The sequence below is a fragment of the Tribolium castaneum genome, chromosome 11 (assembly GCF_031307605.1).
Source record: "Tribolium castaneum strain GA2 chromosome 11, icTriCast1.1, whole genome shotgun sequence".
In the NCBI taxonomy this organism is placed as follows: domain Eukaryota; kingdom Metazoa; phylum Arthropoda; class Insecta; order Coleoptera; family Tenebrionidae; genus Tribolium; species Tribolium castaneum.
This window is the reverse complement of record NC_087404.1, coordinates 1,659,377-1,673,957: the sequence shown is the minus strand read 5'-3', so window position 1 is coordinate 1,673,957 and position 14,581 is coordinate 1,659,377. Positions and strand designations below refer to the sequence as shown.

Below are 14,581 nucleotides of genomic sequence, written 5' to 3'. Positions count from 1 at the left end.
ATCTAGATTTAAAATTTACAAAATTATGAATTAAGAAATCAAAATCGTCTTCAAAAATTGTCAAAAAAGCCGTCCATTGTGAGTGAAACACTCTGTATAAAATTAATTAAGCAGGGTTTCAATTATTTTCATACACATTTCAAAAAAACTAGATTTTGAATTTGCTAAATTTTGAATTAATAGAAATGAAAATGGTCTTTCAAAATAGCTGTCCATTTTGAGTGAAACATCTGTATAAAATTAATTATGCGAAATTCCATTTATTTTCTCAAAAACTTCAAAAATACAAATTTTCAATTTGCAAAATTTTGAGTTAAGAAATCAAAACAGTCTTCAAATATTTAAAAAAAAAACTGTCCATTTTAAGTCAAACACTCTGTATAAAAATAATTTTGCAGAATGACAACTATTTTCACAAAAACTTAAAAAATCTAAAATTTTCTATTTGCAAAATCTTGAATTAAGAAATCAAATTAGTCCTCAAATAATTAAAAAAAAACACGACTATTTTAAAGGAAACACTCAGTATAAATTAATTTTGCAGAATTGCAATTATTTTCACAAAAATTTCAAAAATCATAAAATTTCAATTTGCCAAACATTGATTTAAAAAGTTAAATAGTCATGATTTTTTTAAAAAGTCACAGGTAACTAATGCAATTTTTTTTGTTTTTTTTAATCACAGGGTATATGTTTTTTAAGCATATATTTTCTAAGTTTTCTATTCATTTTAACTACATTCAAGACACATCTTGCACATTTTTTTAATTCATTAAAATTTTGAACACTTTTAAGAGAATCACCCTGTATACAATTTCTATTATACAACAAACAAACAAAAATACGAGGGCAAAAATGGATAAATTACGTTTAGCCAAAGTATAAAAACCACATGTATACAAATTTTATTTGTATAAAATTTATTCAATTATGCAAATAAATAAATAAATAATGGATAAATGTTGAAACAAACTGATAAAATAAATTTCGAAAAAAATTTGCAATTTTTTATTGCTGTTTTTGTCCATACCTTGTATATTATTATGCTCTTTTATGTACAGAATAATTCTCCAGTACAATAAAAATAAAAGCTAACCTGAACTTTGGAGAATCATTCACAAACTTACTTTTTATTTGTTTACAATTATACTGTGTTTTTAGTTCGCATTGTACTTTTGCAAAGTCCAACATTTTACGTAAATTATTCTGTACATAACCTTGACTTTTAAAAATTCACACTCTTATCAGGTGACTCAAGTTTCGTCCGCAATTTTTTATAAATCTAAAAAATACGCTTTTTTACATTCAAATTATTCCTTTAAAAGAATAATCCTGTATTACCGTTTTACAAAATAGCTTTCGTAATTTTTATCAAAATATTTTTCTAGTAACACACAATTCAATAAAAACAGACAATAGACGTAAAAAAATTTATAAAAACTTTATAAGTGTGCATTTTTCGCTAGACAACACAAAAAATGGGCGTCCCAAAACCGCAGCAACGTTTCTACACCCCCTCGTCCCACCCCTTCAACAACAACTACATGTTCAACGGTGACATCGCCTCCCACAGCATCACCGGATTCTACAAAAACGCGAAAATCTTCATCACCGGAGCCACCGGATTCGTGGACAAAGCCCTCGTCGAGAAACACTTCCGAACTTTTAATGCGACCAAAACGCGGAATGAACATCGAACAGAGATTGAAGGAATTGCTGAAAAACACAGTTTTTAACCGGATTCGTGAAAAAAATCCGGACGCTTTTGACAAAGTCAAGGCCGTGGCGGGGGATGTTTCAGCCCCCAATTTGGGGCTGTCAGATGGGGACAAGGAGAAGCTGGTCGAGCACTGCAATATCGTTTTCCATTCAGCGGCCACAGTCAAGTAAGTAATAAAAAACTGTGAGAAGATTAAATATTCTCTGATTGATTTAACGATGAACAGAAATATCATTGATAATAAGGGGGTGGGAACAAGCGTTAATATTTAAACGCTTGCCGCGATATTAATAGCATTTTCTATTCATGATATTGTTTAAAATTCTAGCACTATAACACAATTATGAAGTGTTAGGATTTATGGAAAAAATGCTCGTAGTATCACAATAATGATAATTGTATACCATTACTAATAAAAAAACTAACAGCTCATAATAATCAGTATCAATCAAAAGCACTACAAGAAACAACTTCTGAATGGATATTACACAAATCAATAACTTTTTTTTATGAAATACCAGATATTTGTTGATTTTATTTATTTATGAATATCAAAGAAGGAATGCAATTTATTTTCACTGTGATCAGAAATGATAACGTATGATCTTAAAATAAATTATTATCAAACTGCTGTCTATTAGCAACATTTAATTTTGAGACAGACTTTATATCAATATCAATGCCATTTGGGCCTATTAGTACCTTATACAGTTACTTGTTACCAACGATATTGATATTACAAATTGATAATTAAATAGTACTATCAAATTAAACCTTTTCATCATCATTCAATCTTTGAATGCAAGTATTCAATTTATACTAAGACAAAAAATCAAAATCAGTGTTTTTTTCACTATCAACATCAATATCACCGACTAATAACCAGTGTGAGGAAATTTTATGGGATGGCCATGAGGCCACAATCGATCAGTTGACTCGTCGTAGCGCTCTCGCGATGTTCATATTTATCGATGAAATGGTCCGTTACAGCGCGTGCATTGGCGTAGTTTACTTGGGGTTTATACAATTAATGTTACCGGTCGCTTACAAAAATCTAATTAAAACATAAATATTATTGTTGTATTATAATTACGGAGTACCCAAGAAAAATTGTGGCAATAAAATAGTCGCTAATTTATTAAGACTGCGGTATATTTGTTGAGATTATTTTCTGAAACAATTTTAAAATAGTCGCTAATATCAGCTTCTGCTTGGTTAGTTCAAACCCTGACAAGGCACCTAATTTGAGATAATCGTTAAAAAATAACTTCATCATTTCCTCAATCTTACATGGACACCAATAAAGATGTTTAAATTTAAAATTTTACGTTTCTAGAAATTTGATCGTAGTTGGAATATTTGAAAAATTGTTTTCAATAAAATTAAGTTGAGAAACTAAATTTGTGGTTAAAACTAAAGTTTTACATTATTTAATGCTTTGTGCATCGTCGTTTAAAGTAATAAACAAATGATTTTAATTGATTAAAATTTTTAGACATTTGTTTGTAACCAAGTACCCCAGCGTGTAACTACAATTGTTGATTCGTCAGAAACGTTACGATTTGTATATTTTTTTAAAAAGGACTTTAAAGAAGGATTATTAAGTTACCTACAAAATGTGTTCGGGGTGAAATCGCAGCGTATTTCCCCTTGAAACGTGGTGTGGTTGAAAACATTTCAAGGGCTAAAAATGGTAAATAATTAAAAAAATATTAATGTCACCAAAGAATACTTTGAAATAAATTACAATTTCGTAATTTAGTTCTACTGGGTCACTTTTATGCTTTTTAAATAAGTACATGAGATAAAAATGTTCTTTTGACTTTTTAGATATTATTAAAATTAACAGAGAGTTAGGGCATTAAAAGTAAAGGTATAATATTAGTAGATAAGTGACATTAATTATTTTTTAATAATTTACGAATTACGATTTTTAGCTCTCGAAATGTTATCAAAGGCGATGAACACGCTTCAGAGGGAAATACGGTTCGGTTTCACCTCAGGCGCATTTTGCAGTAATTTTAAATTGCAATAACTTGGTGAGTCTTACAGATAACGAAATGATGCTTGCACCAAAAATTTATTTCAAGTATTAGCTTTATTTCCTCTCGATTATGTGGGAGTCTATCTTTTAAATTAAAAAACTTTCTCTCATCTCGAAAATTTCACTACACAATTATGCAACGTTACAAGAAAATGTATTTTTTTTGGTTTCCCTTTATCAAAACTCAACCTTGTTAAACTATGTATAAATCTGCATTTATTGAAAATTTGTTTGCAAAAAAAACGGAGTTTCTAGCTTTATCCAGAAGGGAGATATGAGTATGTAAACGCAAAATGTATCCAATTTTAGGTGTTTGCAAATTTTTAGCTAAAACGTCTTTTCAGCCCCTTCGCGAGAGTTGAAACAAAAAATTCTTTGTCTAAACAGTTTTTAATACTCTTTCCTAACTTATATCAACAATGCAAGCTGTTCCACAACATTTCGATTTAAAGGTTTATCTGACTGCAAGCGCGCGCCCATGCAGTAACCTTCGCCCATAAAATTTCCTCACACTGCTAATAACCTAGTGGTATCTGATAATGAACATCAGAAAAATCTATTACTTTACTTCTAATGATCAAACTTGTTATTAAAGAATTATCAAAAATCATTTAGTCATTATAGTTTTAAATTTCAAAATAAATATCAAGTTCTGAATCACTATCACATAATAAATACCTAAAATTTGCATCAACTTTTTGTGATGGTATTTCTTAAAACAATATTATCATTTTTAGGGTATCAATTTTGATAAAACTGTCTCCCAATTTACTTATATTCAATAAGAATACGTAAGTAACTATAATAATTTCACTCGTATGACAGATGATTTGTTCTTAAATATCAAACTATCAACAACTTTTTATTACGTTAAAACATTGGCGTCTTATAAAGTTTTTGATAATTTTTAAATATCATCATCAAACTTTGAGGAATATCAATAGTAAAAAATATCAGTGTTATTTCCAGTAACTTCAATTATATGCTGCGTACTATAATACCTTATCAATGATATTACAAGATATTTCAAAATAAATATCAAACTTTCATTACTTTTTTATATTTATAAAACATAAAACATTAGTATGTGGTTATCTTATTATGCTTTCGAAAGTTTTAGTAATTTATAAAATATATAGTATCACTTAATCATCACAATGTTATCAATTTATTACAGCAACTGGTTAGCAAATTGTAAATCAAGTTAAACAAAGGTAGGAAAGGTATCAATATCAATATTGTTAATACCGTCTTTCCTTGCCATTAGTACAATAATTTGTTATCATTAGTACCTGTGATAATAATAAGTACTAATAACCTAATGATCAAACTTGTTATTAAAAATGATCAAATATCAATATCACTTAGTACTTATATCTTACTATCCTATCAAACTTTGATGTAAATATCAATAGCACGACTGGTGTTAAATTCCGAATCACTCTCACACAAATATCAATACTTGCAACAATTTTTTTGATAATATCCAAAAATACAATACATTAATAAATAATTATCAATTATTAAGAAATCAATAATGATAATATGATAACATTTTTACTCTTCTCAAAAATCAAATTATCTGTCAAGAACTTTTTAGCATCATATTAAGTTTTTGATAATTTTAAAAGGTCATCATCAGATTTTGAAATATTCTAATGGGAAATATCAATGTCATTTTCATAAATTTTCAATAATATATTGCCTATAATACGCTATCATTTATCAATGATATAACCAATTGATAATTATAATCAAATAAACAGCTTGAACATCATTCAAAATTTTAGATAAATGTATAAGAATGCCAATTTTCTGTATCAATTTCTAAATCAATGAAACAAAGATAGAAACATATGCTATCAACTATATCAACATCAGTGGTGTAAATTTTTATAATACTTCCTATATTTTCACTTATTACAATAATTTCTTACTATTAAAGATTTATCACATTATCAAATATCAATATCAAGGATTGTCTTATTATCAATTTCTACGTAGATATTAGAACCAATAACAATTAGTATCAAAGAAATCCAATCTTTTTATTTCAATCAATATCAGTATGTGCTTCTGGAACTATATCACCCAAATATCAATATTTATATCAATATCGTCAATTACGTGCAGATTCAACGAGGATTTGAAAAACGCCGCCCCCCTCAACACCTTGGGCACCAAACAAGTGCTCGAACTTTGTCGAGAGATGAAGAATTTGAAAAGTTTCGTCCACGTCTCCACAGCTTACAGCAATTCAGACAAGTACACGGTTGACGAAACGGTGTATGAACCCCGGCCCCCACATGACCCCAACGCAGTCATTAATAGCATCAAAGTTTTGCCAAACGAAGGAATCGAAATCTTATCAAAAAAAAATCTTGGGCAAGCACCCAAACACCTACACCTTGACCAAGTCAATGGCCGAGCATTTGGTCCTTGAGAGCTCTTCCCAGATACCAGCTGCTGTGGTACGCCCTTCCATCAGTAAGTACCATGGTTGGTTCCTTGAACCATTACCTACTTTTGGCTTAGTTACAGCCGCATGGAAGGAACCATACCCAGGATGGGTGGACAACGTCAGTGGGATCACTGGGATTTTCATGGAATGTGGTCGAGGGACCATCAAGTCGATCATTTGCGACGATAAATGTACCATGGACTTGATCCCGGTCGATATTGTGGTCAATACCATCATCACGGCGGCTTAGCATACGGCCGCACACCCATCGAACACCATGCGGGTCTACAACTGTACCAGCGGTACCACCAACCCCATTTCATAGAAGGAGTTCGGCCGCTTGACCCAGAAGTACTGGCTAGAGTACCCCAGCAAGTAAGTCACGTGGTACCCGGGATTCAGCTATCGCACAAGCCGCGCCATGCACGTGATCTGCGCCCACTTGTTCCATTTGCTGCCCTCGGCCTTCCTTGATGTGTTTTTGTATTGCACGAAACAAAAGCCAATGTGAGTACCAAGGCGGGAAATTTGAATCGAATCCAAATCGTGTTTTACAGAATGTTGAAAATCAGCCGAAAGTTCTACAGTGCGTTAGATGCGGGTAAATTTTTTTCAACCAACGAATGGGATTTTAAGACTTCGACGATGGCAGCACTGGTCAGCGCCGTTCGCGATGCAGAAGATGGCGCCAATTTTGAAATTGACATGACAGCGGAGAACGGCTTCAATTGGAACTTTTACCTTAAGGATTTTACGCTAGGAGTGAGGCAGTATGTGCCCAAGGACGACATTAGCAGTCTACCAAGTGCCAAAGTCAAACTAAACAGGTACTACCAACACAAGGCCCAGAAAATTTTTTTCGAACTTATTTTTTTCCAGGTTGTATTGGTTCCAAAAGGTGTTCCAAGCTGTCACGATATACTCTATAGTCAAATTGGCACTTCATCAATGCACTTAGCCCAATTTTTCCAATTTTTGACTCGTTATAGGAGAATTAAGTGTCTTATCGAGAAATTGAGTATCATCAAACGGCGGACAAACCATGCAAATGACAAATTTTAGGATAGGTTATTGAATATCTTACTTTATTTATTCTAGTTTTATAGCACTAACATGTATTTTTTAACTGGAAAAGGTTTATGTTGATAATAAAATTTGTATCACTGGACATTGGTTTTTATTTTTATTACCAGGCGTCATATTAAAAATTCAAGAAAAATAGTATCGTTTTTTTATTAAACAGTTGCGTTAAAATTATTACAAAAGTGGCGAAAAATAACATTGATTGAGTAGAACACATAAACCAAGATAGTTTAAAAATTAAAGGCCGTACATGTTTATAGTACGCATCCTGTATGGTGTCCACACACGTGAACATTTATTCAAAACGGTGCGAAATTCAAATAAATCCTTCGTTTAATGGCCTTATCTTGTAGATAAGATATTTAAATTAATTTTTGGCCACGACAACAGTCAGAAAAACTCAGAATATCCTGTAGTTTTAGCTTATACGTGAAATAAATACATGGTGTTCCATTTGAAAAAAAAAATGAGTTATTCAACTTTTGCGTTTTGGCACAGCCTGTAAATTATGTGTGTGTTTCAAGTAAAAGTTGGCTATTTGCCAAAACTGCAAAACTGAGTTTTTCTGTGGCAAATTTGTCGAAAAATATTCATCGACAACTTCGTAGTGATTTTTCAAAAATATGTCCATTTTTAATTATTTCTTTTTGTAGAATCTAATTATGCAAAAATATGTAGGGTGTTTCATTTAAAAAAAATATAACATTGGTTTACCACCCTGTATATAATGAATGAATACATTCATGAATACAATCACTTCGGTCAAGTTTAATTTTTTTTTAATTTCTAAAACACAAGTGGTTCAAAAACAATATTACTGAATTAGAAGTCATTCCCTTTTCCCAAAAAAAACGCCGTACTAGAGTGTCATTTAAAAAAAATATTTTTAAATAACTAGAAAAATAAAAAATTCGAAAGAATATTTTCTTGAAAAATCACATTTTTAAAGTATTTGATAAAAAACGATCTTTGACCAAAAAGTTTTGAGTATTTTACGTCGTTCAATTATATTAAAACTTTAGGCTCTAATATTATTACACTATTCCCACGTTTGCACTTTGCATAGTCCAAAGCACTCTTGATACTTTATCATAATCTTTCTCGTAACTGATTGACGCAAAATAATAACAAAACAAATTCAAAACCAAAAATACACAAAAAACGTGTTACTTGATCCCTTGCAAATCATTTGTTGTCACTTTCCTCAAAATGGGCGTGGTCTCCAGCTTGGCCTTCTTGATCGGAACCTCGAGTTTCACATCGGCTTTCTTCTTGCCTTGGAACCTTTGATGGTCCTTCCCTAATATACAATACTTGATTTTCATCGGTATTTCCTCAACTTCAAACATAGCATCGTGTGGACTGGTCCTGAAAAAGTTCCGAATTTTCGTATCAGCGCCATGTCGAATCAAAAGCTCGACCAAATCAACTAAAAACGCCATTCTCGCACCAAAAACCACCAAATAACTGAACTAGAAACTCACCATCGTGACACTCGGCGACGTGAAAAAGGGCCGTCCGGCCCGATTTCATATCTTTTATGTTCGGATCGGCTCCATGTAGGAGCAAAAGTTCGGCGCTTTGGTACGATTGGGCCAAAGAGGCTAAGATTAGAGGCGTGAAACCCTCGTAGTTTAGTGAGTCGATGTCAGAGGGTTTGGATTTGTTGAGGAGGACTCTAAGTATGTGTAAGCAGCGGTGCTCGATGGCCAGGTGGAGCATGGTGTTGCCCTCGGGGTCTGAGATTGAAACACTAGCGCCGTGGTTGAGGAGGACTTTGATGATTTCGAGGTCCACGTCGTGGATGATGGCCAAGTGCAAGGGGGCCTGTTTTTGCAATTCGGAAATAAAATTAACTAGACGCCCTCTGGTGATGACTTTTGAACTATGTCGAAAACAGTAACAAAATTTTCGTAATTCCACATTTAATTGACATCTAATAAATTAAAATACAAAAACAATTTTGCGTGTATAGTGTTAATTGCTTACATTGGAGAGAATCACTTTAAAAGTACGTGGTGGTTATACTAGCTCTGACTTTGGTTCTGCGGTTTTTCGTGGTATAAAGTGTTTGTTGTTGGGATTTGAAAGTGGATAAAAAGTGAAAAAGATTTAAATTTTCATTACAAAGTGTTATCAAACAGTTGTCTAATTAAAGACTATAGTAATGGATCACAGCGAAGACAAAGTTGGGCTCAAGAAACCAATAAATTAGTGAAGTTTGTGAATTTTAGATTAGAATTTTTCCACTGATAAAATCATGAAATACTTCGATAAATCAACAAAACTACAATTAAGATTAACAACTGCTAATACACTTAAACGTAAATTATGCCAAAAAGTAGGCTTTTCATTGTCTTTGTAATAATTTTCCAATAAAGAAAGTGAACCAAAAAGTCATCGTTGTTTGTGTTTTCCTCGTCATCTCTAATTTGTCAACGTTTCTTCCACCAAAGATACAATAGTCATTCCGCATTGGCAATGTAATAATTGTGAAGCCTCAAAATTCGTACAACGCTCAAAATATCCGAATAAACCATGGCCTCCTTGATGTATGGAGACAACTTCGTTGTTCAGGCCTGGCGCATCAATAAGCTTCAGCGGTTTTTTCGAAACCGTAGATGGCGCCCTATTTAGCGCACTGACGTTTATCTGACAAATAGCATTTGTGAGGTTAAATCCGAAAAAAAAAATTTATTTAACAAGAGTAGATAACGAATGGGGGGACAACACAACACAACCTTGACCTTGAGTTTGACCCCGTCCATTTTCCCTCTCTTTCTATCAAGGCCACTCGTTCTCTCTCTTACTTTTCAAGGCCAACCCCTCCCACTTCCCCCACCACTTCAAGGCCAAGGCAATATTGAACCTTGATGTTTTCAAGGTCAAGGTCATTCATGCTACTCCCCACTTTTGCAAGACCAACAACTTCCCTCTTTACTTATCATTCAAGGTCACTGCAGCTAATATATATAGAATTCAATACAAATTCAAAAACAGTATCTAATAAGTATTTCTCAATATTAAAGTAGTAAAAAAAATGTGGTATCGTTTTACTTGTGAAGGTGTCATAATAGTGGAAGAAACGTGTTTCCACAACCAGTTAGGACACATATCTTTGAAAGGTGGTTGGGAACGTTTCTTTAATAGAGTGGTTGTGTGTGAACAGTGCAGCACTAAGGACATTTCTATTATTAATCCAGATGAGTGGAATAATTCTTTAAGTATTGACATTACGTGTAATGAAGAGGAATTTAAAGAGTTACTTAGAAAATATGGTTTCGTTTGTCATAAGTGTAAAACTCTGTGTTACACAGCTAGCCAAGTGGATCCGGAAAATGCCCAAAAAATTATAGCTATATACCACTAACTTAAATCAGCATAATGGAAGTTGACAATGGTATGTAATATGAGATTGTATGTACTTGTAGAAATTAAGTTTTAAATGTTTTCAGATCCTTACTGCTACATGCTCTTTTGCCTATCTCCAAAGGACTGTAGTAACAGAAAATTCTTTTGTTTGAGATGTGTGAAGCTTATGGCAGTGAGATTTCACATTTGTCATCTACATGTGACTTCAGTGTTAAACTACAAGTGTTTTTGGTGTAATACAGTAATAGGACAGAATACTCAGTTGTGTGGAAATAATTTAATAAACAGAATGACTGTTAAAATGTGGTATTTTAGTAGAGAGCGACAAATGATGTTTTATGATTCTGATGACTATGATACTGACGACTCATCAAGTAGCTGTGATAGTGGTATAGAATGTTAGTTAAATTAGATATAAACAACTTGTAACCTTAGATTAAATTAGTATCTAGATTGTTCTTTTGCTGTATGGATAAAAGTAAATAAATGAAGTTATATAATAAACAGACTTGTGATTCTCAACATAGTATTGATTCAACTCTGACAAAGAGAGGTTGGGGTCTAATAAATAAATTAATAAATAAATTACCCATTGAATTACATATACCGGGTTATCAGTTTTGTGGTCCTGGAACCAAATTACAAGAACGAATTGCACTTGGACATAGTGGTAGAAATAAATTAGATCAGGCTTGTAAAGAACACGATATATCGTACGCCAACGAAACTAATTTGCAAAAACGACACGAAGCAGATAAGTTATTATTAAGTAAAGCAGTTGAACGTTTAAAAGCAAAAGACGCATCGTTTGGCGAAAAAGCAGCTGCATTAGCAATTGCTGGTATAATAAAAGGCAAAGTAAAATTCGGAATGGGAGCTAAAAGTAAAAAGGGTAAAAAAAAGAAGACAAAAAAACAACGAGTTCTAGTTGCTCCTAAATATGGTGGTTTTTTACCATTCCTATTACCACTATTAGGTGCTCTAGGCGCTTTAGGAGGAGGAGCTGCAGGGATAGCTACTGCTGTAAATAAAGCTTCGGTAGATAAAAAAATGTTGGAGGAAACTATGCGGCATAATAAAGCAATGGAAATGAGTAGCGGTAAAGGTGTAGGAAAAACTAAAGGGAAAGGTCTTTACATTGGTCCATATAAATGGTATCAGAAAAAAAACTCCCAGTAAAATTACCACGTCACGCCCTCACTAATATTGAAATAATAAAGTTTGCTCGACTATTACAAATTCCAAATTTTAGAGGTGTATATATGCGTAATAAATTACCGAAAATTATACATAAAAATGAAACAGGAATTATAAATTTAGATGAAGAAAAAAATAGTGGAACTCATTGGACAGCATATGTAAACAATAAAAATAATATATTATACTTTGATAGTATGGGCAATTTAAAACCTCCAACAGAGATTATCAATTATTTCAAAAGTGATAATGATAGTAATAACATTACATACAATTATGATGGATATCAGAAAATGGGTTCATATAATTGTGGACAATTATGTTTAAAGTTTTTATATAGACACACATGCAAATTATAAGTTTAGTCGAATCAAAGATGCTGTTTGTATTAACAGGAAAATCAGCGATACTAAGTGCTGACTTTAATCCACCGATTGATATTAGTGATGGTGTCTATGAACTGGGTGTTACAAATTTTGAAGTCTACAACAGTATACCGAATATTGATGAAGAAAATAATAAATTCTTTTTCGGGGATGTCGAATTTAAAATACCGACCGGTTGTTATCAATTAACCGATATAAACAACTATTTACAACATGTAATTGAAAAACAATTCAGTAATGACCTCTTATCTATTACTGCAAACAATAATACATTACATACACATATCAAAGCAACAAAAGATGTTGACTTTACCAAACCAAATACTATCGGACCAGTGTTGGGATTTAATAGTCAAATAGTTCCAAAAAATATTGGAAAAGATTCGGATAATATTGCAGACATAATGAAACTTAATTCGATTATGATTGAATGTAATATTACAATTGGAAGTTTTAAAAATGGAGAACCTGTACACATAATTTATCAATTTTTTCCAAACGTTCCACCTGGATTTAAAATAGTACAGTCACCAGATCATGTGATTTACCTACCCATTAGTGTTAAAACTATCAGAAATATTATACTTAAAATAATAGATCAAGATGAAAAGTTGGTCAATTTTCAACAAGAGACTGTAACAGTTGGATTACATTTGCAGAAGAAAGAAGAAAATGGGTATTAGTTTTAGAACTGACTCATATAAAAAGCAACAAAAGTGTAGAAAAACAGTTAGTACGAAACGAAACGTGCAACAATTAAGTAATAAAAATAAACTGTTTCTAAAATCATTAGGATTTGAATTATACACATAAAAAATGTTCGATATTGAGAAGGGTATTGAGTGGGATGAAGGTGTGGTAGGTTACAAATTTCAAAGTCATGAGGCATATACAGCCAGATATGAAAACACGGATGAAATTCGAATTCCTTTACAAGAAGATTTGTGTACACTACCATGTGATAGTTTAATTTTAATTGAGGGACAATTGGTTAAAACCGACGCTACAACCAATAAAACTGTACCAGCAACAGAAACCAAGTTTGTAAATAATGGTGTCGCTTTTTTGTTTAGTGAAATACGGTATGAAGTAAGTGGAGTAACTGTAGATACAAACACAAAGCCAGGTATTACAACAACTATGAAAAATCTGGCATCATTAAATCAAAGTGAAAGTCTGAAATTAACAATGTCTGGTTGGGATCTAAATGAAGAAGCCACTAAACCTATAGATGGATATTTTCAAGCATGTATTCCATTAAATCGACTATTAGGATTTGCAGAAGATTATAAAAATATAATGCTAAACATACCGCAAGAGTTAATATTAATTCGTAGTAATAGTGATGTCAATGCATTAATTTGTGCAACAAATGAGAAAGCACGAGTTGTAATTGATAAAATTGCATGGCTAGTTCCACATATTGTGCCCGGTTTAAAGGAAGAGGTTAAATTGACAAAAACCATTGAAAAAGGTAAAGAAATTGCAGTGCCGTACAGAAGCTGGGAACTTCATTCGCTGCCACTCTTTCCAAATACTACAAAGTGTAGTTGGCCTGTGAAAATCTCTACAAAATTTGAAACACCTCGTTATATTATCTTTGGCCTTCAAAGCAATAGAGAAGGACAACTTGATAAAAATATGAGTAAATTTGATAGAGGCGATATAACCAACATGAGAGTATTTCTAAATAATGAACGATATCCTTATGAAAATTTAAATTTTTCATATAAAAAACACCATTTCGGTATATTATATGAAATGTTTACAAACTTTAGATCCCGATACTATTATACAGATAAAAAAGAAACACACATTACACCTACACAGTTTTTCGACAGTTATCCACTAATCATAATTGATTGTTCGATGCAAAAAACTGGTTTACAAACACAGTCCATTGCACTGAGAATTGAATTTGATAGAGACACCGGTATAAGTGAGGGAACCACCGCATATGCATTAGTCATTAGTGACCGAGCCTTTACATATACACCGTTGACAAAATCTGTAAAACAAGTCTAAATTAATATTAATAGTAATGGAGAACAAAGTGATTATAGACGTTCAAGGTTACAAAATTGGAAAAAAGTTTATAGTTAAAGAACTGGCTGCTTTAAGAGGAGACAAACTCGCACACTATGTTTTTCAACCCCCTTTCCCTTCACAACTTTTGAATCCTCAAAATGAAAAACAAGTAAAATGGTTAATGAAGAATTATCATTGTATTGACTGGAATATGGTACATATTCCATATTGGAAACACGTACAAGTTATAAACAATGTGTTGAAGGATGTTGACAAAATTTACGTAAAAG

General features: G+C 32.2%; 3 protein-coding genes across 3 annotated transcripts in view; 2 read left to right on the top strand and 1 right to left on the bottom strand.

Moving 5' to 3' along the window:
• Positions 1 to 1,424: 1,424 nt before the first annotated feature.
• LOC655395 (fatty acyl-CoA reductase 1) lies at positions 1,425 to 7,393 on the top strand. Its single transcript, XM_064359600.1, has 5 exons — positions 1,425 to 1,886; positions 5,898 to 6,251; positions 6,300 to 6,732; positions 6,783 to 7,052; positions 7,105 to 7,393. The coding sequence occupies exons 1-2, from the start codon at positions 1,669 to 1,671 to the stop codon at positions 6,205 to 6,207; spliced, it is 528 nt and encodes a 175-aa protein (XP_064215670.1). The 5' UTR covers positions 1,425 to 1,668; the 3' UTR covers positions 6,208 to 6,251; positions 6,300 to 6,732; positions 6,783 to 7,052; positions 7,105 to 7,393.
• LOC135267344 (fatty acyl-CoA reductase 1-like) lies at positions 6,647 to 7,183 on the top strand. Its single transcript, XM_064359607.1, has 3 exons — positions 6,647 to 6,732; positions 6,783 to 7,052; positions 7,105 to 7,183. Exons 1-3 carry the CDS (start codon positions 6,647 to 6,649, stop codon positions 7,181 to 7,183), a joined length of 435 nt encoding a protein of 144 aa, XP_064215677.1.
• A 1,066-nt stretch (positions 7,394 to 8,459) lies between the features above and the next one.
• Positions 8,460 to 14,581, bottom strand: part of LOC103312347 (B-cell lymphoma 3 protein) — a 467,353-nt gene continuing 461,231 nt past the window's right edge. The window contains exons 3-4 of the mRNA XM_064359627.1: positions 8,793 to 9,135; positions 8,460 to 8,737 (exon numbers count right to left, since the gene is read on the bottom strand). Coding sequence (XP_064215697.1) covers positions 8,475 to 8,737; positions 8,793 to 9,030 — 501 coding nt within the window. The 5' untranslated portion in view covers positions 9,031 to 9,135 and the 3' untranslated portion in view covers positions 8,460 to 8,474. The remainder of the gene's footprint in view (positions 8,738 to 8,792; positions 9,136 to 14,581) is intronic.

Excerpts from the sequence above, each read along its gene's own strand:
- LOC135267344 (XM_064359607.1), top strand. The coding sequence starts at position 6,647 with ATGCACGTGATCTGCGCCCACTTGTTCCATTTGCTGCCCTCGGCCTTC. Across the intron at positions 6,733-6,782 it reads TGCACGAAACAAAAGCCAAT|AATGTTGAAAATCAGCCGAA; the intron begins GTGAGTACCAAG and ends CGTGTTTTACAG. Across the intron at positions 7,053-7,104 it reads GCCAAAGTCAAACTAAACAG|GTTGTATTGGTTCCAAAAGG; the intron begins GTACTACCAACA and ends ATTTTTTTCCAG.
- LOC655395 (XM_064359600.1), top strand. The coding sequence starts at position 1,669 with ATGCGACCAAAACGCGGAATGAACATCGAACAGAGATTGAAGGAATTG. Across the intron at positions 1,887-5,897 it reads CATTCAGCGGCCACAGTCAA|ATTCAACGAGGATTTGAAAA; the intron begins GTAAGTAATAAA and ends AATTACGTGCAG.